At 38.6% G+C, this 24,512-nt stretch overlaps 1 protein-coding gene across 4 annotated transcripts in view; it reads left to right on the top strand.

Moving 5' to 3' along the window:
* Nucleotides 1-24,512, top strand: part of LOC139765716 (probable phosphorylase b kinase regulatory subunit beta) — a 217,915-nt gene that overhangs the window by 171,437 nt on the left and 21,966 nt on the right. For 3 of the 4 annotated variants that reach the window (XM_071693507.1, XM_071693508.1, XM_071693510.1), the window contains 5 exons: nt 1,775-1,917; nt 7,169-7,261; nt 16,731-16,840; nt 18,102-18,239; nt 20,764-20,833. In XM_071693507.1, coding sequence (XP_071549608.1) covers nt 1,775-1,917; nt 7,169-7,261; nt 16,731-16,840; nt 18,102-18,239; nt 20,764-20,833 — 554 coding nt within the window. The remainder of the gene's footprint in view (nt 1-1,774; nt 1,918-7,168; nt 7,262-16,730; nt 16,841-18,101; nt 18,240-20,763; nt 20,834-24,512) is intronic. The other variant, XM_071693511.1, reaches the window with a different exon arrangement.

Raw genomic sequence — 24,512 nt, 5'->3', positions numbered from 1 at the left:
ATTAACCAGTCTGTGTAATTTCTAGTTTTTCTTGCCATAAGATAATCTTGGAAATAATTGCAAAAGTAAAAGTTGCCCCACTGTGGTTTGTGTAAGATGTATCTTTAACAGTGAGTGTTGCATTTTCATTGATATCTGTAATTTTGGAAGAAGTCTTTAATGTTTAGGCTGAACCATTTCCTACCTAGAATTCTTAGAGACTGTTTCAGACATTGAAAGTTCACCCATTTCAACCAATGAAAGGTGATTATTAAAAGACCACATAAAAAGTGACAATATGGTTGCCATTTTCTAGTGCTGGAAAGGTTTAATGATGATAACTGTTATTTGTGTTAGGTATTTTTAGAGCAAACAGAACAGTATGAAGTATTAGAATGTTTGTAGAATTAAATCCTTTGGTCAGATTGTGTTATTTGCTCCAGCAATCCATACAAGTTGACTCCATATTTCATGAGATAAGTGTTTACTTACAGATCCAGTGAATGTTGTGGAAGAGATATTTTTTTCTATATCTTATGATTTATTTCATTATCCAATTAAGTTTATGTCCTTGGAATTAAAAAATGTGTGCCTTTGTATATTCATGAAAATGCACAAAGCTATCCCCAAATATAAGGTCTCAATACATCATTTTGTAATCACACCATGGGCAGGTAAGTCAGTTGCTGTTTTGTTCACACTTAGGATCCAGATCCCTATTTCTAATAATGAAGTATTGTTTGACATATTGCACAGTGGAAGCTACTTTTGTTGACAGAAGATTGATTTTATATAACTGACTATTTACTTCATGGAAAAATACCTTAGATGTTACCAGGAGCCTTTACTGTCCCAAACTTAAGTGTTGCCCATTTGAAATATTAACTGACTGTTGATGGAAGTCTGAATGAATGTTCTTGTTTATTTCCTGATACAAAAGTGTTTTGCAGCCTCATCAGGAAGTAAGTTTCATGTCACTTTCCCATCAAAATATTGGCTAAGCCCATTATTAATTCTGAAGTCTACACAGAGTATATATCAGTTATTGGAAGCAAGTTTTGAACTGAGAGGCAGTTTTTTCTTTTTACACTTAAAGGGCAGAAGCTTTGTGGATGCCCCCCCCAAATATCCATCACTATGCTATAAACGGGTCATGCATTGAAGACTGGTGAGCTGGTAGTGTGAAGAAATTTTGCAGAGGTCAGTTTAACTGCAAATCAGATTTGATTTGGGCATCTCAAGGATTTAACTGAGGGTAGCCACTAATTTTTTAGCACAGGCAGTAATTCTGTGTCAGTATATATGGTTGTACATCCCATAGTCATTGTCCAGTTGCCTGTCTATGGGGATCTGAAGAACTAAGATCTCAGCTTATGTCTTGTAGTTTATTGAAAACTGTATTGTGGTTCTCATTCTTTTAAATCTCTTACTCTACTATGCACATATCATGTCTCCAAAGGCAACCAAGACATGCTAATTTTTTTCACTCAAATAATACAATACACTTTCATGAATAGGTTAGTACATTCTGCCGAGGAAATATTCTTTGTTAAATATTTTTTATGTTATTGGTGTCTTTATAGTGGACTCTGTGTTGATGAGAGAATATAATCTGGAGTATTAGGTGAAAATATATAAGTTGGAGATGCTTGTGCATACAGTATATGATCACGATGATTATATACTTTGCTAATAACCATTCGCTGGTTATTCTTCCATGGTTTCTCCCTGCTTGCTTAAACTGATAACTTGTTTCTCATTTATATGCATGCTGCCCTTCCTTACTCTTCATCAGTACGAGACCGGGTATGCGCCCTGCTCCATCAGGCTTCCTCCCTTCGATACTGGGCTGCAGTACGACAATGCACTGCATTGCTCTCCAAAGAGGTGGAGTCAATCTCACCCTACATCACTACTGTCTTGGTATCAGGAAAACAGGTAATGCTGGATGCAGGGTTATGATAGATATTACTGGAAGGCTTTAGTTATTAGTCTTACCTTTATTGTAAATTTGAAGAAATTATCTCATGTAATTGCTTATCATTCATACCATGTAGGTAGTAATTGTTACTACTATGATTTTTTTTTATTGTTTGATGTAATTAAATAAAAGTTTAATTGCTGAGCTCTTTTGAGACCTTCAGTGAATTTTGTACAAAAATAGACTATCACTATCTTAATCCAGCATGTGAGGATTATTTACTTTTCATATACCATTATGATTTTGATTGTAGGTTGTATAGTGATTCACATCCATGCGAGTAGATTCCACATGGGTGATAGAAGAAACATTTTCAAGAGTTGATGTATATTTAAAGCATGCATTCTAAGTCCCTATTTTTTAGCATTTTCATTCATTCTAACTGGCAGGGTACTTCCCTTGTCTTTTGACATGCCCACTTTCAGTCAGCCATGAATGTTCAAATGGGGAGGTAGTAGCTTTGTAGGTGTGCTATTCACAGAGAAATGTTGTTAAAAAGGGCAGACCAAATTACCCCATTATCTCCTTTAGTTCCATGTCATAACATTACATTGGCCATTGCATCTTAATTAGGAGGGGAGCATCCACTTGGTGAAACCTTTCCAACAATAGGCTTCAATGTATTCCCTTTTTGATACATAACTCTTTCCTCCCCAGTCCTGCATCATTGAACTTCCATGGTTTATTTGTAATCTTTAGTTAGATATGGACTTTGGCTAAATGTAATGATTGATTTAATCAGTTTACCAAAGTTATTGTCAGCATGAAAATTGTTTGCATTAGGATACTTAGATCTTTTTGAAGGCAATGTAAAAATACAGATTTATAATCACTGCCTAAAGTAATTGAATGTAGATGATGATGTATGCTATGGAGAAAAAGATAGTACATAGATGAGATCATGATTGAGATGGCATTATAGTTAAGTGATATTTTTTTTTGTTACTTGCTTCTTTGCCAGCTTTTGTAGAATGAAAGATTATTCATGCCACCAACAATTTTTGTCTCTACTGTTTTCATTAACTCCTTTCCTATTTTCATATCGTGAATCAGGAACAAACAGCTTCTTAAATCAGTGATACGCATCCGCGATCCATGTCCAGTGTGTTAAAGTGAAACCTAACTTTTATCTAAATGCTTCATCAATTAAGAGTGTATTCTTAACAACACTTCCTCACACAAGATACTCCCATGTCATCAGATCCCAAATCATACTTCTGGCTTACTCATCTCTAATATCTCTAACTGTAATCATCTCTCCTACTGCATTTATCCAACTCTTCCACAGTCTACCCCTTCTTCATATACCTATAGACTTCACTACAGAAAAAGCTTTGTTATCCTTCATCTGCCTGAGAGGAGCCAGGTATAATAGTATACTTCCAAGGGTATTTCCCATAGATTATATACTGGAAAAATTTTTGACACCATGTTATGATACCCTTGAACAATGGATGATTTCATAAGAATTGCTCAAAGTATAGAAAAGAAAATGGTTTTCAAATTATGTGTGTCTATGAAAGGAAATGCATAAGCACCTTGAGACTCTTAACAGCTTTATGAATGTCAGAATATTGTTGGGTCATTCAAATTAAGCCCATGAAAACTAGCACTTCTATGATGGCTACCATTACCTGCTATGCAGGTTATCGTATGATGTCTCAGTGCCTGATCTACAGATTGTAATATGATGTCTCTCAGTACCTGCTATGCATATCATCATGTAATGATATGCATAGTCTCAATAGTTAAGGGTTAATGTTCAAAAGTACTGTAATTCTATAACTCTATAATTATAACAGTTTTAAAAAAATGTTACAGGTAGGAAAAACTTAAAGTTTAAATCAGTGACTATTTTCAGATCATTTCAGTTTTAACTGTTCATGCACTGTGGTGTTAAACTGTTTGGCTTAGGCTTTGCTAAATATTTGGAAGTATGTATTGATGTGGAATGGATCTGGAAAGTATGGACATAGAAAATTGGACTGATGACAAATGACTAAACAGATATACCAATTGTTCCACTTTATATAGGAAAAGTGAGTAAGAGTGATGATTATATGGGAATGATTGGAGTGGGAAAGCTGAAGATAAGATTAGTCATGCAGTTAAAAAGATTATAGGTACACCATAAACTTTAGTGAATGGAAAGGACTTAAGCATAGAATATACTAGGTTTTATGAAGGAGCTATCTTCCCATTACTGATGTATTGATGTGACACCCACAGGCTAAGTAAAAGGTGAGAGCAGTGCAGATGAATAATTTGCATAGCATAGTTGGAATTAAGAAGAAAAACAAAATGAAAACTGGAGATGTGAATAGGATGTGTGATGTGAAAGTATTAGTAGGAAGACATATTGATGAGTCATTTAGGAAGGTATGGTCAGATATATGGCAGATGATAGTTTGGTCAAGTAGATATATAGTAGAATAGTTGATTGTAAAAAGAGAAGAGGTACATCACGGAAGAGATGGGCAGAGTCAGTGAGATGATTTATTATGGCTAGGGATGTATGAAATAAGGATGTTATAGGAATGAGTAAGGATTAAATGAGGTGGAAGCTTTTGTGTATGAAGGTTGTATGAATTGAGATTTTGGTCTCTCTTGATAATTCAACTTCACATGGAAAATGTAAATGTAAGAAGCATAGAATTTTGTCTAGAAGTTTATGTTTCACTTTAACAAACTGGACGTGGGTTGAGGATTGAACAATTGATTTTCAGAGACTATATGCACCCAATCCACCTCTGGAGTAATGATGAAAGATTAAATGAATAGAATCATCTGAAAACATTCATCCTACCCTTTGCTATTACTCTTTGTAGAGTCAAAGATCTGGTGATGGTTTTCCATATAGTTTACTGGAAAAAGGTGTTTGCTTGCTTTGCTGTATATCTAGCTTTTCTTCTGGCATATGCTAAGGAATTATCTGAAAGCTTATGTTACATCAGTAAGTGTAATTATGGGGAAAGTGGAAGGAGAGAAGCTGAAAATCCCACAAAAATTAGAATTTGGAAGATAAAGTAAGCAATAGGTAAACAGATATTGGCAGTCTTTAACGGAAAATGTGAAACTAAGTCGAACAGAAAGTATGGTCAAAGAAACAATAGAAGATATAGATAAGTGAAAAGGAATTTGAAATTGGCATAATTGAGATTGGTATGGTTGTCTACAAAGTATACTGCATCATGAATGTGTTCAGATACAAGAAGATAAGGCTTTGAAGTACATTTTTGATAATTTCTAATTCTTAATGTGTCTGTGTGTTTACAGGTGATTTTTACTTAAAGGAGGGTGGTATATCTACAGTTATCATTATGCATACTTAGACCATTCTTATTGTGTACAGTTGTGACTGAATGCAAGTGAAATTGCAAGCAGTTAATCCCTGTTTGTATTATAAGAAATGGATTTAAAGAAAGTACACGCATCATATTAAGAAAGTACCCCTAGCTTATTAAGAAAGTACACGTAGCACATTCATTTCCATTTCTAAGGGTAATAAGAGAAAGGGAACACAAACAATCATATGAAACTATTGTTTGAAGATGATATGTTATTTTAAGATCATTTAACTGACTACTGAATGTTGACAGTGAACCATCACTGGAAAAATGCAACTTGTATGGAAGAAATTATTCTTTCTGTAATTTTATACTTTTTGCACAGAAGTTGGTCCAGAAATGTTTGGGTTAATCAAGTTCTGTCTTGATATATATTTAGATATGTCTGTGTGTCACTCAGATTACCTTTTTGCTGCATTCAGAGCAAGAGAAAGGTTTTCTTTTATTGTTAGGTAAGTGAAATAGTTATCTTTTGCATTTTTATGAAAATGCAAGGTGAAAGAGGGTTGCCTCTGTATCTATGTTCAGCAAGGAAAGCAGAAATAGGGAAGCTGCAGAAAAAAGAAATGTATAGATAGATGCCATAAAGAAAAAAAAGCAAGGAAAAATCTTCAGCTCTCTGATAAGGTCAGAAAATAAATGTAATGTAAAGCTAATCTCTGAGCCTAAACAGTGCAGACAGAGGACACACTTACTGCCCCTTGGACAAGTGCTACCTTTTATGTACTTGACAAAGGGCATTCAAGTGATGTGTAGCCATCTGTTGGTTGACTTTTGCAAAGCTAACTCGTTTGGCAACAACTTATGTTTGGTCATTTACTCACCCTTTCTAGGCTTGAAAATGTCTCAAACTAAAAATTCACTTTGTGTGTAAATGTTGCGGGTATCTTGTTCAGATAATAATAATGTATTACTAACATCTTTATGTGGATTTTTGCCTTGCAATCTTGTCTGTGTAGTTTTCTTGGATTTGATTGCTACAGACAATCATATATTAACCTGAATTCCAAATTATACTTTGTCCTTTTATCAGGCCGTAGATATTTTGATATCGTACTGAACTTGTTTCCAACACTTTTATATATATATATATATATATATATATATATATATATATATATATATATATATATATATATATATAATCATCAGTAATACTTCACTCACTTGAGTATTGTCATTTCATCATTGCTGGTTGTATTATCTTGAAGAACATCACATTTCTCATGTTTCTTTATTTTTTGCTCTTCCCAAATTTCCTGACTTGCAAGCTTTTCAATTAAATTTATTTCGGTATCTTACGTTTCTTTAGTATTTTATGTTAGACATATGTATTTCAAGTTTTCATGAGTACAAGTCTTGAGTTGTATTTTCACTGCCTTCCATGCAAAATCTGTTTTTTCCCAGAATTACACTGCTCTGATTCACTGATTGGAACCATTGGAACATAGTTAATAATGGACTTTGTTTAGTTTTCCCTAATCTGTCACAATGTACCACCTATTATAAAAGTATGATTTCATCTCCCAGATACGACATGATGGAGTGTATCTGAATCTTAACAGTCTCTTAGATTCATGGATCTTTTTGTTTTCATGAATTCATTCCTTAGATATAAGTGCTAATCTTGTTACATCTCAGATGAATACAATCAAGGATACTTTTTATAAATTGAAGTATGGTATTTGAGACTTTGGCAAAAAAAATTTAATCTTTGACCGTATTCATCTTAGACTAGAAAAAACTGCATTATGTGCTGACTTTTTATAATGAACCAGAATCATACAAGTTAATGAAAAAACAGATAATAGTAGGGAGAATTTTTTGATGTATATTAATCAATAAACATTTTCTTGTTCAGTTGACAGTTGGATATGGCAAAGATGAAATACTGCTTGACAAGCCAGTGCAACCAGGAGAAATACATGATCTGTTCTATACCTCAGCTTTACAGGTAAATTGCACACCCTATGCCACAAGCAAGAATTTCTGTGTGTCTGTTTTCTGTCATCATTAATTCCATTCCCATTTGATGATATGGGTCAAGTGCATATAGTTATGTACATTTTGTAGGAATTGACTTTGTAGAACTAGGGTCCCCAGCCTAAACCTTGCAGATTGGCAGAATGTAGAATTTCTGTAGTTCCTTTATTTAGGCTTGTAGCATAGTTCCTCATAGCTGTTTTCTGTTTATATGCAAATAGGAGATATCTGAGCATTTTTCAGTATTGTTTATTTCTTTAATTAGAAAAGTTAAAGTTCATAAAAAATTTTTGTATGTGTATGAGTAATCACATATTTGTACTTTATGGGGAGGGAGTTTTGCACTAGTGGGATCCTGTCTCTTGAACATTTTTATTCATTTTCCATAATTCCTTGATGCTGTCTGCATAAACCATAACTTTAGTTATTTTATTCCATTTGTCCACCACTCATACTATAAAAGTTCCCCCCCCCACGTCTTTTTAAAAAGTTTTCTTTTAATTTCATTTATGACCTCCAGTTGTCCTGTCCATACATTTTGCAAAGAACTGTTCATTGTCTGCATCATCATTCTGGTTTAGAAATTTAAATGTTGTGACCCCTCACTTTTCTATCCCCTGTTGGGCTAATTTAAGGCTATTACTCAGCTTTCTTAATTCTGGTACCATCTTTGTTTCCCTGTACTGAACCTTTGCTTTAGGTGTGGTGGCCAAACTTGAGAAACATTGTTTAGTTTTAGCCTTATGTGGAATTTGAACAGCTTGTTAAATATTTCTTTATTCAAGTACCTGAAAGCCACTATATTTGACAGCTGATAGTTTGTCACCTTTGCAATTTGCATAATATGGAACTCTTGCAACAGGTTAGGAATGATGTCATCTCCCATGGCCTCACACACAGAATTGTTAAGCTTATTTCCCTGCATGATTATAACCATATTAAAGTCTTCATTCATCACATATGCTAGAACGAATTCATCAACTATATATCATACCAACTTTAAAAGCTATTTAGGTCTCCTTGCAAATACATGCAATCCTACATGCTTTTCACTTCTCTAATGACCTTTGCATCATCTGCAAACATATTTAAGTAGGAGTCCATACCTTCAGGCAAGTCATTCTCTTAGATCAAGAGGAGTAACTGGGGCACTCTATTGGTGGCCTCCACCTATCTAGAGAAGGCTCCTCTGGCAAATGTCCTTTGTTTCCCTCCATTAAGATAATCTTATATCCATTGGAGGAGTCACCCTTATTCCTGCCTTATGTCTAATACTTCCATCCTCTTCTGTATTATCTCATCTAGGGCCCACACCTACATCCATACGACACTGGTGTGACTACTATGCCATCAAACACACCTGTCATTACCTTCACAGACAGTCACTAATTTTCCATGCATTCCTTTATGTGCAAAGAACATATGCCCCTTCACTCACACATACTTTTGCTCCCATGGTTCCATTTGGTGAAATTCCATAGCCCTGCTGCAGACCTACCTTCACCTGCATCTGCTCCTCCGACATGCACACATTCCTTACTCTCTTGATAAAGACTCCTCACTACTTCTGGTAGCTTTACCCCCACATCATATATTACTAACACCCTCCACAGACCATCTCTATCATCCATATTGTACACTCTCTACAGATCCATAGATGCTACATGCAAATCCTTCTGTCTCTAAGTATTTTACACTTACATTCAGTAAAGAAACACTTGTTCCACACATTCTCTACCACTTTGAGAACCTCATTGATCTTCTCCAGTCTGATGCTCTGTGCATACTACCACCACTATCCCATACAACTTACCAGGTATTTTCTTCAAACTTATACCTTTGTCATTCAAACTGTCACTTGTGTCCCCAAATACTATTACACAGTGGCATGATATAGGCATTCCTCCAGTTGTTAGGCACCTCACCATAAGCCATACATACATTGAAAATCCTGACACAGATATCCCCCTCTGTGTTAAGAAACTCAGCTACAGTCCCATCCTTTCCAGCCACTTTGCTGGACTTCATATTATGCAAGGCTTTCATCACATCTTCTATCCTCACCCAATCACATGCCATGATACTCTCACTTCACATACCACCTTATCCCAAACACCCCATATCTGCCACATTCAACAGTCCCTGGGGTTTGCTGCTACTCACTCACCCCAACTCTTATTTGCCCTCCTTTTCAACCCTTGACCTCCTGCTGCTTTTTCTTGTACATCTCCCGTGCACTCATTCCCTGCAAGTAGCACCTTTCTTCATTCACTAGCAACTGAGCTTTATCCCACCACTCACTACCCTTTCTGATTTACCCACCTTTTGCATGCCAAACACTCCTCTTGCACATGTAAGCATTAGTTCCCTAAATACCTCCTATTTCTCACCCACTCCTTTTGTTTCATTTACTCTAACTTTGCCATTTTACATTTATTCTCTTTTAGTATATATGTATATATGTGTCGGAGGTGGAGGGAACGAGGAGAAGAGGGAGACCAAATTGGAGGTGGAAAGATGGAGTGAAAAAGATTTTGTGTGATCGGGGCCTGAACATGCAGGAGGGTGAAAGGAGGGCAAGGAATAGAGTGAATTGGAGCGATGTGGTATACCTGGGTTGACGTGCTGTCAGTGGATTGAATCGGGGCATGTGAAGCGTCTGGGGTAAACCATGGAAAGCTGTGTAGGTATGTATATTTGCGTGTGTGGACGTATGTATATACATGTGTATGGGGGTGGGTTGGGCCATTTCTTTCGTCTGTTTCCTTGCGCTACCTCGCAAACGCGGGAGACAGTGACAAAGTATAATAATAAAAAAAAATAATAGTATCTTTTCACACAAACCTCTTATTCAAGGTCACTGACTTGCATCACCTTCCTCCTATCTCTTTTTCTGAAGCCTTTACAAACTTTCACCCTCGTCTTAACCAAGTAATGATCAGACACCCCATAAGCTTATTCACATCCACAAGTCTCTTTCTTGCATGCCTTTTAGCTAGCACCTAATTCAGTCATGTCCATTTACTGTCGACCTTACTAATCCGAATATACTTGTTTATGTTCCTCTTTCCAGCCCATTTCAACACAACTCCACAAGCTATTCACCATTTTCATTCTCATCATTGGGTGCCCCATGCCTCCTTTGTTATACCTTCGACTGCCAAATTTCCCAATCTCACATTAAAATCCCTGATTGCTTATACTCGATTCCTTACCTCAGAATTGGTAACGCACTCACTCGGCTCCTCCTGAGACACTTGCCTCTCTGCCTTATTCTTCTCTTGTTTAGCTGCATAAGTACTATTAATCACATACCTCTTGTAATCTACTTTCATTTTTACCCACATCAGTCTGGTATACTTCATTATGCTGATTCACACATTCCTACAATTTCGTCATCAAAAGTGCTACCCTTACTCAGCTCTCATCCATCCACTAACCCCTGACTTTACCACAAAGGTGTTTTCAAGCCATTCCTCTAGTTCCCCTTGAGTTATTGTTTCACACAGAACTTGAATGTTCAAGTTTCTTTACTCAAGCATTCTACCCATCTCTCCCGTGTTCTTATCCTAGTCACATCAACACATTCAGACTCCCCTGCCTGAGCCTTTGAGGAGGATGGTCATTCCTCATTTGGCTCCTTCTTCTGTTCCAACTTTCAGAAATTGTGAAATTTAAGAATGAGAGGGCTTCTGGTCCCCCACACTCCCACCCCATTTTGTCACCTTCCATGACACACAAGGAATATGTGGGAAGTATTCTTTATTTCCTATTCCCAGGGATTATGTATTCCCAACCTATGTCACTTCTATCCCCGGTATCCATACTGTGAAAAGATGATCAACAGAATAAAAAAAAATCTCTTTCTCACCCACATAGCATGGCTTCAGACCCAAATTCCCTATCACTAAATTATACATTGACTGCACATAACAGATCCTTGATTGATTCAACCAATCACAGTCCCCTTCTTGCATAATATTAGTGGCAATAGATATCAACAAAGCCTTTGATGCTGTCCCTTGACACCTTCTTAGACAAAGAATACTTAACACTACCTCCCAAAACAATGACAAGAATTGGTTGGCCAGTTTCGTAGCTGGCTGCCATGCCAGAGTCAAAGTTGCTTCACCTCTAAAACACTTAGATTCTGCAGTGGAGTTCCCCAAGGAGCAGTTCTTTCTCCAACTCTTTCCAGTCTCTTCCCACATGACCTCCCAGTACCTCAGGCAAACTCTATATGAAGGTTCTTTCATATGCAGACGACCTCACAATAACATCGCTGCATCCTGACACCACAGTAGCAACTTTGGGCATGCAACACTACAGTTATACAATTGAAGTAGTTGCTCACCCAAAAAAGAATGTCTGTATCTCCACAGAAGTCGCCTATCACTCTTTTGATCCCAGACAGGCATGAATCCAGTTCACTACCCTCCAGTTATGTTGAATAGACAATCTCTCCTACTGAGGAATGCAACAACCATTTAGACATCACATATGCCGCACATGACATTTACTCCCCATGTTGATGATATCAGCACAAATGCAATGCACTAATTAAATGCCCTCAGAACACTTAACTGGCACCACATTTGGACAAGCAAAAGAATCTTTCAACATTTCATGCAAACAACTCATCCACTCCACTTTGAACTATGTCTCAACCTCTCAAAGTAAATATAACAAAGCTGCAAGCCACAAAATAGTATACTCAGAACAGTTACTGGCTTCTTAACAACTTCACAGTGAAACAAAGATCTTCCTAATACAGTTCCACCTCAACATGCTTGGCACTCAGTTTTATTCAGCAGCCCTAGACCCCTTCCTCCCAAACCACTCTTTAACTAACCAACAACTCTGGGTAGAAATAAGAAGCTTACCCATGCCTCACAGTTCAGTAGCCTCTACTGAATGTAGATGAATATAAGTGGTAATTTGTATGTTAGGGTATTCATTGAGAGGCTGTAGGCATGTGCAGAGCATCAGACTGGCAGGAGCAGTATAGTTTCAGAAGTGGAAGAGGATTTGTAGATCAAGTGTTTACTTTATTGTTTAAAAGAATGTATGAGAGAATCTCGTAGAAAAGCAGATGAAATTTTATGTGGCGTATATGGATCTTGAGAAGGCATAGGGTTGATGCTCTATGGAAGGTCTTAGAAATGTATGGTGTGGTTGAGAGAGCAGAAGAGGGTATGCTGAAATGGTTTGGACATATGAAGAGAAAGAGTAAGGAAAGGTTGACAAAGAGAATATGTGTATCAGAAGTAAAGGAAACAAGTAGGACAGGGAGAATGAATTAGAAATGGAGGGATATAGAGCAATTGGCATAAACCATGGAAAGGTTTGTGGGGATTAAATGTGGATAGGGAGCTGTAGTTTTGGTGTATTACACCACATGACTGCTTGAAAATGGATGTGAGCAGATGTGGCCTTTCTTTTTTGGTTTCAGATACTTCCTTGCTAAGGTAGGAAATAGCGATCAGGTATGAAAAGTAAATTTTTTTTTTTTTTTTTTTTTTTATACTTTGTCGCTGTCTCCCGCGTTTGCGAGGTAGCGCAAGGAAACAGACGAAAGAAATGGCCCAACCCCCATACACACGTACATACACACGTCCACACACGCAAATATACATACCTACACAGCTTTCCATGGTTTACCCCAGACGCTTCACATGCCTTGATTCAATCCACTGACAGCACGTCAACCCCTGTATACCACATCGCTCCAATTCACTCTATTTCTTGCCCTCCTTTCACCCTCCTGCATGTTCAGGCCCCGATCACACAAAATCTTTTTCACTCCATCTTTCCACCTCCAATTTGGTCTCCCTCTTCTCCTCGTTCCCTCCACCTCCGACACATATATCCTCTTGGTCAATCTTTCCTCACTCATTCTCTCCATGTGCCCAAACCATTTCAAAACACCCTCTTCTGCTCTCTCAACCACGCTCTTTTTATTTCCACACATCTCTCTTACCCTTACGTTACTTACTCGATCAAACCACCTCACACCACACATTGTCCTCAAACATCTCATTTCCAGCACATCCATCCTCCTGCGCACAACTCTATCCATAGCCCACGCCTCACAACCATACAACATTGTTGGAACCACTATTCCTTCAAACATACCCATTTTTGCTTTCCGAGATAATGTTCTCGACTTCCACACATTTTTCAAGGCTCCCAAAATTTTCGCCCCCTCCCCCACCCTATGATCCACTTCCGCTTCCATGGTTCCATCCGCTGACAGATCCACTCCCAGATATCTAAAACACTTCACTTCCTCCAGTTTTTCTCCATTCAAACTCACCTCCCAATTGACTTGACCCTCAACCCTACTGTACCTAATAACCTTGCTCTTATTCACATTTACTCTTAACTTTCTTCTTCCACACACTTTACCAAACTCAGTCACCAGCTTCTGCAGTTTCTCACATGAATCAGCCACCAGCGCTGTATCATCAGCGAACAACAACTGACTCACTTCCCAAGCTCTCTCATCCCCAACAGACTTCATACTTGCCCCTCTTTCCAGGACTCTTGCATTTACCTCCCTAACAACCCCATCCATAAACAAATTAAACAACCATGGAGACATCACACACCCCTGCCGCAAACCTACATTCACTGAGAACCAATCACTTTCCTCTCTTCCTACACGTACACATGCCTTACATCCTCGTTAAAAACTTTTCACTGCTTCTAACAACTTGCCTCCCACACCATATATTCTTAATACCTTCCACAGAGCATCTCTATCAACTCTATCATATGCCTTCTCCAGATCCATAAATGCTACATACAAATCCATTTGCTTTTCTAAGTATTTCTCACATACATTCTTCAAAGCAAACACCTGATCCACACATCCTCTACCACTTCTGAAACCGCACTGCTCTTCCCCAATCTGATGCTCTGTACATGCCTTCACCCTCTCAATCAATACCCTCCCATATAATTTACCAGTAAATGTATATATTTATTTATTTATTTATATTTACCAGGAATACTCAACAAACTTATACCTCTGTAATTTGAGCACTCACTCTTATCCCCTTTGCCTTTGTACAATGGCACTATGCACGCATTCCGCCAATCCTCAGGCACCTCACCATGAGTCATACATACATTAAATAACCTTACCAACCAGTCAACAATACAGTCACCCCCTTTTTTAATAAATTCCACTGCAATACCATCCAAACCTGCTGCCTTGCCGGCTTTCATCTTCCGCAAAGCTTTTACTACCTCTTCTCTGTTTACCAAATCATCTTCCCTAACCCTCTCACTTTGCACACCACCTCGACCAAAACACCCTATATCTGCCACTCTATCATCAAACACATTCAACAAACCTTCAAAATACTCACTCCATCTCCTTCTCACATCACCACTACTTGTTATCACCTCCCCATTTGCGCCCTTCACTGAAGTTCCCATTTGCTCCCTTGTCTTACGCACTTTATTTACCTCCTTCCAGAACATCTTTTTATTCTCCCTAAAATTTAATGATACTCTCTCACCCCAACTCTCATTTGCCCTTTTTTTCACCTCTTGCACCTTTCTCTTGACCTCCTGTCTCTTTCTTTTATACATCTCCCACTCAATTTCATTTTTTCCCTGCAAAAATCGTCCAAATGCCTCTCTCTTCTCTTTCACTAATACTCTTACTTCTTCATCCCACCACTCACTACCCTTTCTAATCAACCCACCTCCCACTCTTCTCATGCCACAAGCATCTTTTGCGCAATCCATCACTGATTCCCTAAATACATCCCATTCCTCCCCCACTCCCCTTACTTCCATTGTTCTCACCTTTTTCCATTCTGTACTCAGTCTCTCCTGGTACTTCCTCACACAAGTCTCCTTCCCAAGCTCACTTACTCTCACCACCCTCTTCACCCCAACATTCACTCTTCTTTTCTGAAAACCCATACAAATCTTCACCTTAGCCTCCACAAGATAATGATCAGACATCCCTCCAGTTGCACCTCTCAGCACATTAACATCCAAAAGTCTCTCTTTCGCGCGCCTGTCAATTAACACGTAATCCAATAACGCTCTCTGGCCATCTCTCCTGCTTACATAAGTATACTTATGTATATCTCGCTTTTTAAACCAGGTATTCCCAATCATCAGTCCTTTTTCAGCACATAAATCTACAAGCTCTTCACCAAAGCAAAAAAAAAAAAAAAAAAAAAAAAAAAAAATTATATTTATTTATTTTGCTTTGTCGCTGTCTCCCGCGTTTGCGAGGTAGCGCAAGGAAACAGACGAAAGAAATGGCCCAACCCACCCCCATACACATGTATATACATACTTGTCCACACGCAAATATACATACCTATACATCTCAATGTACACATATATATACACACACAGACACATACATATATACCCATGCACACAATTCACACTGTCTGCCTTTATTCATTCCCATTGCCACCTCGCCACACATGGAATAACATCCCCCTCCCCCCTCATGTGTGCGAGGTAGCGCTAGGAAAAGACAACAAAGGCCCCATTCATTCACACTCAGTCTCTAGCTGTCATGTAATAATGCACCGAAACCACAGCTCCCTTTCCACATCCAGGCCCCACACAACTTTCCATGGTTTACCCCAGACGCTTCACATGCCCTGGTTCAATCCATTTCCCGCATTAGCAAGGTAGCGCTGAGAACTGGACTGAGCCTTTGAGGGAATATCCTCACTTGCCCCCCCCCCCCCATTCCTTCTTTAGGAAAACTAAAAACGACAGGGGAGGATTTCCAGCTTTGTGGAAGGTGTCACTGAAAACTGGTGTAGAAGATTAGCTATTAGAAGGAGTTATGAGTTTTTATCAAGAGAGTAAGGCATTTATATGAGTAGGTAGAGAGGAGGGTGTGTTTCTAGGTGATGGTGAGTCTTTGGCAGGAGTGTGTGATGTCAATAAGGCTATTCAGTTTGTTTATGGATGAGTTGTTGAGGTTTTAGGGTCTAGGAGAGAGGGATAGGTATGCAGTCTGTTCAGGGTGAGGGGGGCCTAGGAAGTGAGTCAGTTGTTGTTTGTTGATGGCACTGGTTGTTGATTCGAGTGAGAAACTGCAGAAGTTGTCTCTGTTTAGGAAAATATATGAGGGGTGGAAGTTAAGAATAAGTGTGAATAAAAGCAAGGTTATTAGGTTTAGCAGAGAAGAGAGACAGGTCATTTGGGATGTGAATTTGAATGGAGCAAACTCGAAGGAAATGGGGTGTTCTAGATAACTGGGAGTGGACATTGCAGTGAATGGGACCATGGAAGCAGAGAAAGAAGTATGGTAAAGGAATATATTGTTGATCATCGTAATATTTATTGATTTTACAAAAAAGACATTGTCTTTTCAAAGTGTCCTTATAACTTCTGATCATTGTGTGAATATATACTTTTCAGTATCTCTTGTCTTGTAATTTCAGGCAGATAAAGTGGTTCAGGCAGTACTACAGCAAGAGGTTGTGCTGTACTGTGGAAAACTCATTGCTACACATACACAGCTTTTCAACGGAATTCTTAACATTAGGGTTGGGTAAGTTTCATTCAGTTTTTAATGAATGCTTCAAATGCCAGTGAGTATTTCATATACTTTGAGTATCACTAGCTTTACCCAACCAAATCCAATTTCTCTTTCTCTCCCATTCTCTGTCTAACATTATCCAGTCAAGTGATGAATGGTATGTTTCTGAGAATTTTCTTCAAGAGATAGAAACCTATCAATGAAAAGGTGTAATGTTTACATGAGCATAATTCATTAATACTATTTTGTGTGGTCACCAACTGAATAATTAGAAATAGATGTATTAGAGAGAATTCTTTAGCACTTCACAACCAAAATAGAGATGGAACATATAGACTCCCATGAAGGTCTGAAAGAACTGCAACTTTATAGCTTAGAAAGAAAAAGAGAAAGATATGTACAGTATATTATAATTTATGCATGGCAACAAATTTAAAGTATAAAAGAAAATTTTTTTATAAAAGAAAATTTTTTAACATGAAAGCTTGTCATCATGGAAGATGCAAAGCTGGTAAATTTTGAACACACCAAAAGTCTGTCAGACAAAGATATTTGACAGCCTAATTAGGAAAATAGACTGATTATTCAGTTTACTGCTAAGAGAAAAAAAAAAAAAAAACGTGATTGGAGCAATTACTGAAACATTGAAAAGAAAACTTGATGTATGAATGAAATCAGTCCCTTATGAACTAAGAATCGATGATTATGTAATGCACATGGCAACTGAGAAGAATAGTTGTGTGTCAGAACATGCTTTGGTCTAAGAGCTTGCCACCAAAGAAGATATGCAGCGTTATAATTACGAAAGAATTAGGGACATTCTTTGCAGTTTGCAGGTTTTGTCAACTCTGTATGATTTTCATGGGTATTCTCCAAGGTTGAGTGTGAAAGAAGGGTTTTCTTGCTCCATTTCTCAAGTTTTATTGTCTTCTTATCTCCTCAGGGTCTTTTTCTGCTACTTGGGACATCTGTATGCATGTATCTTGTTAACAGTTTAGGTGCTTTGTTTAACAGTTTACAAGGAAAAGGCAGGTGTCTCACCTGATTGGTAATCAGAGGAGCTTTTAGAAATTTTCAAGAAGTTTTTCACTTGAACTCTTATGTGCAGAAATGTACAGCAATAGAAATATTTAGAGTACAATCATTATGGGGTATCCTGATTAGTAGGAAAGATATTTTACTAAGTATGGCTATATTAATGCATTAATTGTTCAGATACTTCATAGATGTTAAGAAACATCTTAACTCATGATTTCAATTATTTGTCTTTCAGATGGGTTATCAGAGCCATGACATATTATTTGCATGATGTATGCAAAGGAAAGGAAACAGTTGAATCTCTTGCTCCAAATGAAGTTAGACGACTGGTGGTCAGAGTGCTCTCCCTAGATGAGTGGGCACACAAAGAAAAGTAGGTTATGTTTTATTAACTGCTGTTTTCTTTAATGTCATGATAGGTAGTTATGTTTTTGAACTTAGTTATTCAGAAATTTCCAAAAAGTTTAGCTTCCTTTACAGATCATCCTTTTTGAATATGTTTGTTATTCAGAGATAATAAACTGCTGTCACAGATTTCTTAGTCGCATTATGATTTATTGCTTTAATAAAGTGTCATGTATGTATTAGATTAATTTATTTTACAGTAGGTTATATTAAATTATTCATTTTATTATTCTGAAACTATTGTGATTTATTATGATTGGTAGTGGAGGGTCTTGAGAGTATATGGTGTGGGAAGTAAATTGCATGTGTATGAGTAGGAAGAGAGAAGAATGATTGGTTCCCGGTGAATGTCGGTCTGCAGCAGAGTAAACAACCATGGAGACATCACACAAACTGCAAACCAACATTCATCGGAAACCAGTCACTCTCCTCACTTCCTACTCATACACATGCCTTACATCCTTTGTAAAAACTTTTCATTGCTTTTAGCAATTTATCCCCCCCCCACACTATATACTCTTAAAACCTTCCACAAAGCATCTCTATCAACCCTATCATATGCCTTCTCCAGATCCATAAGTGCTACATACAAATCCATTTGTTTTTCTAAGTATTTCTCACAGATGTTCTTCAAAGCAAACACCTGATCCACACATCCTCTACCACTACTGAAACCACACTGCTCCTCCTCAGTCTGATGCTCTGTACATGCCTTCACCCTCTCAATCAGTACCCTCCCATATAAGTTCCCTGGAATACTCAACAAACGTATGCCTCTGTAGTTTGAACACTATCCTTTATCCCCTTTGCCTTTGTACAGTGGCACTATGCATGCATTCCACCAATCCTCAAGCAATTCACCATGGTCCATATATTCATTGAATATAATTACCAACCAATCAGCAACGCAGTCACCCCTTTTTTGATATATTCCACTGCAACACCGTTATACTTCATTGCCATTTCCTGCATCAGCAAGGTAGTGCTTGGAAACAGACAAAGAATGGCCCATCCACTCATATTCACATATATATACATAAATGTCCATAAACGCACATATGTGTACATATACATATCAACATATACATGCGTATATATATACTCATACACAGACATATACATATATACACTTGTACGTACTCATACTTGCTTGCCTTCAGCCATTCATGGTGCCATCCCACCCCACAGGAAACAGCATTGCTATTCTCTGTTTCAGCAAGGTAGCGCCAGGAAAACAGACAAAAAATTCGTCCACACTCAGCCACTAATTGTCATGTGTAATGCACCAAAATCACAGCTCCCTATCAATATCTGGGCCCCACAGACCTTTCCATGGTTTGCCCCAAACATTTCACATGCCTTTGTTCAGTCCATTGACAGCACGTCGACACCAGTATACCACATCTTTCCAGTTCACTCTATTCCTTGCACATCTCTCCCCCTCCTGTATGTTCAGGCCCCGATCACTCAAAATCTTTTTCACTCCATCTTTCCACCTCCAGTTTGGTCTCCCACTTCTCCTTGTTCCCTCCACCTCTGACACATACATCCTTTTTGTCAATCTGTTTTCACTCATTCTCTCCATATGTCCAAACCATTTGAACACACCCTCTTCTACTCTCTCAACCATACTCTTTTTATTTCCACACATCTCTCATACCCTTACATTACTTACTCGATCAAACCACCTCACACCACATTGTCCTCAGACATTCCATTTCCAACACATCCACCCTCCTCTGTACAACCCTATCTATAGTCCATGCCACGCAACCATATGATATTGTTGGAACTACTATTCCTTCAAACATACCCATTTTTGTTATCCGAGATAATATTATCTCCTTCCACACATTCTTCATTGCTCCCAGAACCTTCACCCCCTACCCCACCCTGTGACTCACTTCCACTTCCATGGTTCCATTCACTGCTAAGTCCACTCTCAGATATGTAAAACACTTCACTTCCTCCAATTTTTCTCCATTCAAACTCACATACCAGTTAACTTGTCCCTCAACCCTACTGAACCTATTAACCTTGCTCTTATTCATATTTCTCTCAACTTTCTCCTTTCACACACTTCCGAACTCAGTTACCAACCTCTGCAGTTTCCAACACGAATAGATGTATACCTTAACTTAACATTCTTGCCTCAATGTTCCCTTTTGTGCGGTTCATACAGTTCTCAAGAAGCAATCCACATTTATTGGGCAGGATCACAGGTCAGGAAGTAAGGTGATATTATGTTCCTGTTGTGAGTGCAGGACACCTGAGAAGTAAGTGCTGTAGATATTGGGCGAGAAAGACTGGAAGGGGTGAGAAAATTTAAGTATTTATGAGCTATCTTGAGTAAGTTTGGTGATATGGAAGGAAAGATAAGGGAGAGCAGTACAGGGTAATAGAGTCACTGGGTCCCTTAGTTGTATAATGTAACCAAGGAGATGTTAAGTTTTTTCAGATTTAATGTTTAATTTAACATTTAATCATTTCAGACTGAGTCCTCAGCAGATTCGAGTGATCGATGGATGTCTAGGACGAACACCCAAGAGGTTTTATGAAAAGGTGTGTAGTTATTGGCTTTGTTAGATCTTACTAAATTTAATGCAGTTTATTAAAATGCATTTCACTAATCCTCACCTCAGTTCTAAAGAATGAGTAGGACGATACATCACGTACTTTTCTCTCTGAATGCCAGCAGTTGTTGGATTTTTATCAATCATAGTGAGATCAGTAATCTTGCCCATCCTTATCTCAGAATCAGAAATTATAGTTATTGATACACACACAATGTTCTTGTGGCAGTGAGACCTGAACTTTATTTAATAGTTTCTGGTCTTTGATTTTGTTTTAATCTTGTTGGATTTTGTTTAGAATTAGTGGGATAATTTATTACCTCAGTTTTCATGTCATGGGCTCACAAGTAAAAAGTCTGTATGCACTTCTGATTTTCAAGCTTGCTTAATCTTTCTCTTGTTAATTTCTGTCATTATCAGTTACTTATTAATTGTTTGACAACTCAGTAGAGGAAATGGGATTTGAACTCTAAATCCATACTTATGTTCAGATATGTATCCAAGGCTTTACTTTCTAATTGTGTCCTTAACTAAATCGTATTAGATTTGTATTAGATATCGTGAGATCCATAATTTCATTACTTTTCATTTTATATTCATAGTTAAAGCCAAGTAATGCATTTTCATGTATGACACTCTATGATCCACACTTTAACTTTTCGTCACTATCATGATTACTAAACTTCCTAACTCTTGATCATTTCACTTTTATTGGTCACATACAACAGTTGATTCATGACAGACCTTTTTTTCCCAGCTTAATTATGAAAAAGGGCACATGAAGTAGTCTGTGAGGTTCAGCTGTGGGTGATGGGCTCTGGTTTTGGTACATTATACATGGCAGCTAGAGAGTTGATATGAGCCAATGTGGCCATTGTTCTTCCACTCCTGATGCTGCCTTGCAAAGGCAGAAAACAACTAGTGTGAACAAAAAAGTGCACACACCACAAGTCACCTTTAGGGAGACTGTATCCTCATCATTGGACAGAAAGGAGTACAAAATCATTGAAGACCTTCTCACTCTGGAGGACTCAATCATTTTCCTACTCCAGATTGGAGTACAGCATCAGAGTTGCAAGAACCCCATAAATGGAGTTTGCCATTTCCTGCATTAGTGAGGTGATGCCAGAAACAGCTGAAGAAAGCTGCATTCACCCACATCCATTCTTCAGCTGTCATGTACACTACAAATTATTATGATTTATTTAGCAGTGGTAGGGGAGCAAGAATTATGCCTCTATTCCCTGTGTTTCATACAAAGCAACTAAGAGGGGCAGTAGCTGAGGGCTGGAAACTCCCCCATCATGTATTTCACTCTCTAGAAAATGCAACAGAAGAAGGAACCAAGCAAGGAGTGCTCACCCTTCTCAAAGGCTCAGGCTGGGATGTCTGATTCTGTGTGGATGTAACCAAAATGAGAAGAAAGGAGAGATAGATAGCCTGTTTGAGAAAAGGAACCTGGATTCTCTTGCTCTGAGTGAAACAAAGCTCAAGGATAAAGGGTAATAATGGCTTAAGAATGTCGTAGGGTTAAAGTCAGGGATTAGTGGTAGGGCAAAATATAAGGAAGGGTCAGCACTACTGCTGAAGTAGGAGTTGTGGGAATGTGTGGAAAAGTATAAGGATGTGAGATTCAGCCTGATGTGGGTAAGACTGAAAGTGGGTTGCTAGAAATGGGTGATTATTAGTGCTTATGCACTTGGGCAGGTGAAGAAAGATGATGAGAGACAAATGGACCTTCTTGGTATTATGGTTACTGTTCCTGACCATTGACACATTTGCTGTTCACCTTGGGTAGGTCCACAGTCATCCCAGTTCTTCATCCAGGGTACATACAAAAGAAGGAACAGCAAAGGGGACCAAGTGAAGATTTTCTCTCTAGGGCTCAGTCCCTGCATGTCATAGAAGGTGACTAAAAGGGAAGGGAGCAGGAGGCTGGAAATCCTTCCCTCAATTTTAATTTTCCAATAGAAGGAACAGAGAAGGGGGCCAAGTGAGGATATTACCTCTAAGGCTCAGTTCTATGTTCTTGATGTTTCCTCACTAACGCGGGAAATGGTAAATATGTATATATATATATATATATATATATATATATATATATATATATATATATCTTTCATACTATTCACCATTTCCCGCGATAGCGTGGTAGCATTAAGAACAGAGGACTGGGCCTTTGAGGGAATATCATCACCTGGCCCCTTTCTCTGTTTCCTCTTTTGGAAAATTAAAAAGAAACGAGAGGGGAGGATTTTCAGCCCCCCACTCCCTTCCATTTTAGTCGCCTTCTACGACACGCAGGGAATACATGGGAAATATTCTTTCTCCCCTATCCCCAGGGATAATATATATTTATATTTATTTATTTTGCTTTGTCGCTGTCTCCCGCATTTGCAAGGTAGCGCAAGGAAACAGACGAAAGAAATGGCCCAACCCACCCCCATACACATGTATATACATACACGTCCACACACATATATATACACACACAGACACATACATATATACCCATGCACACAATTCACACTGTCTGCCTTTATTCATTCCCATCGCCACCTTGCCACACATGGCATACCATCCCCCTCCCCCCTCATGTGTGTGAGGTAGCGTTAGGAAAAGACAACAAAGGCCCCATTCATTCACACTCAGTCTCTAGCTGTCTTGCAATAATGCCCGAAACCACAGCTCCCTTTCCACATCCAGGCCCCACACAACTTTCCATGGTTTACCCCAGACGCTTCACATGCCATGATTCAACCCACTGACAGCACGTCAACCCCGGTATACCACATTGATCCAATTCACTCTATTCTTGCCCGCCTTTCACCCTCCTGCATGTTCAGGCCCCGATCACTCAAAATCTTTTTCACTCCATCTTTCCACCTCCAATTTGGTCTCCCACTTCTCCTCGTTCCCTCCACCTCCGACACATATATCCTCTTGGTCAATCTTTCCTCACTCATTCTCTTCATGTGCCCAAACCATTTCAAAACACCCTCTTCTACTCTCTCAACCACGCTCTTTTTATTTCCACACATCTCTCTTACCCTTACATTACTTACTTGATCAAACCACCTCACACCACACATTGTCTTCAGACATCTCATTTCCAGCACATCCACCCTCCTGCGCACAACTCTATCCATAGCCCACGCCTCGCAACCATACAACATTGTTGGAACCACTATTCCTACAAACATACCCATTTTTGCTTTCCGAGATAATGTTCTCGACTTCCACACATTCTTCAAGGCTCCCAGAATTTTCGCCCCCTCCCCCACCCTATGATCCACTTCCGCTTCCATGGTTCCATCCGCTGCCAGATCCACTCCCAGATATCTAAAACACTTCACTTCCTCCAGTTTTTCTCCATTCAAACTCACCTCCCAATTGAATTGACCCTCAACCCTACTGTACCTAATAACCTTGCTCTTATTCACATTTACTCTTAACTTTCTTCTTTCACACACTTTACCAAACTCAGTCACCAGCTTCTGCAGTTTCTGACATGAATCAGCCACCAGCGCTGTATCATCAGCGAACAACAACTGACTCACTTCCCAAGCTCTCTCATTCCCAACAGACTTCATACTTGCCCCTCTTTCCAAAACTCTTGCATTCACCTCCCTAACAACCCCATCCATAAACAAATTAAACAACCATGG

The sequence above is a fragment of the Panulirus ornatus genome, chromosome 55 (assembly GCF_036320965.1).
Source record: "Panulirus ornatus isolate Po-2019 chromosome 55, ASM3632096v1, whole genome shotgun sequence".
NCBI classification, from domain to species: Eukaryota; Metazoa; Arthropoda; class Malacostraca; order Decapoda; family Palinuridae; genus Panulirus; species Panulirus ornatus.
The sequence above is the reverse complement of the archived record's forward strand: the minus strand, read 5'-3'. Positions and strand labels throughout refer to the sequence as shown.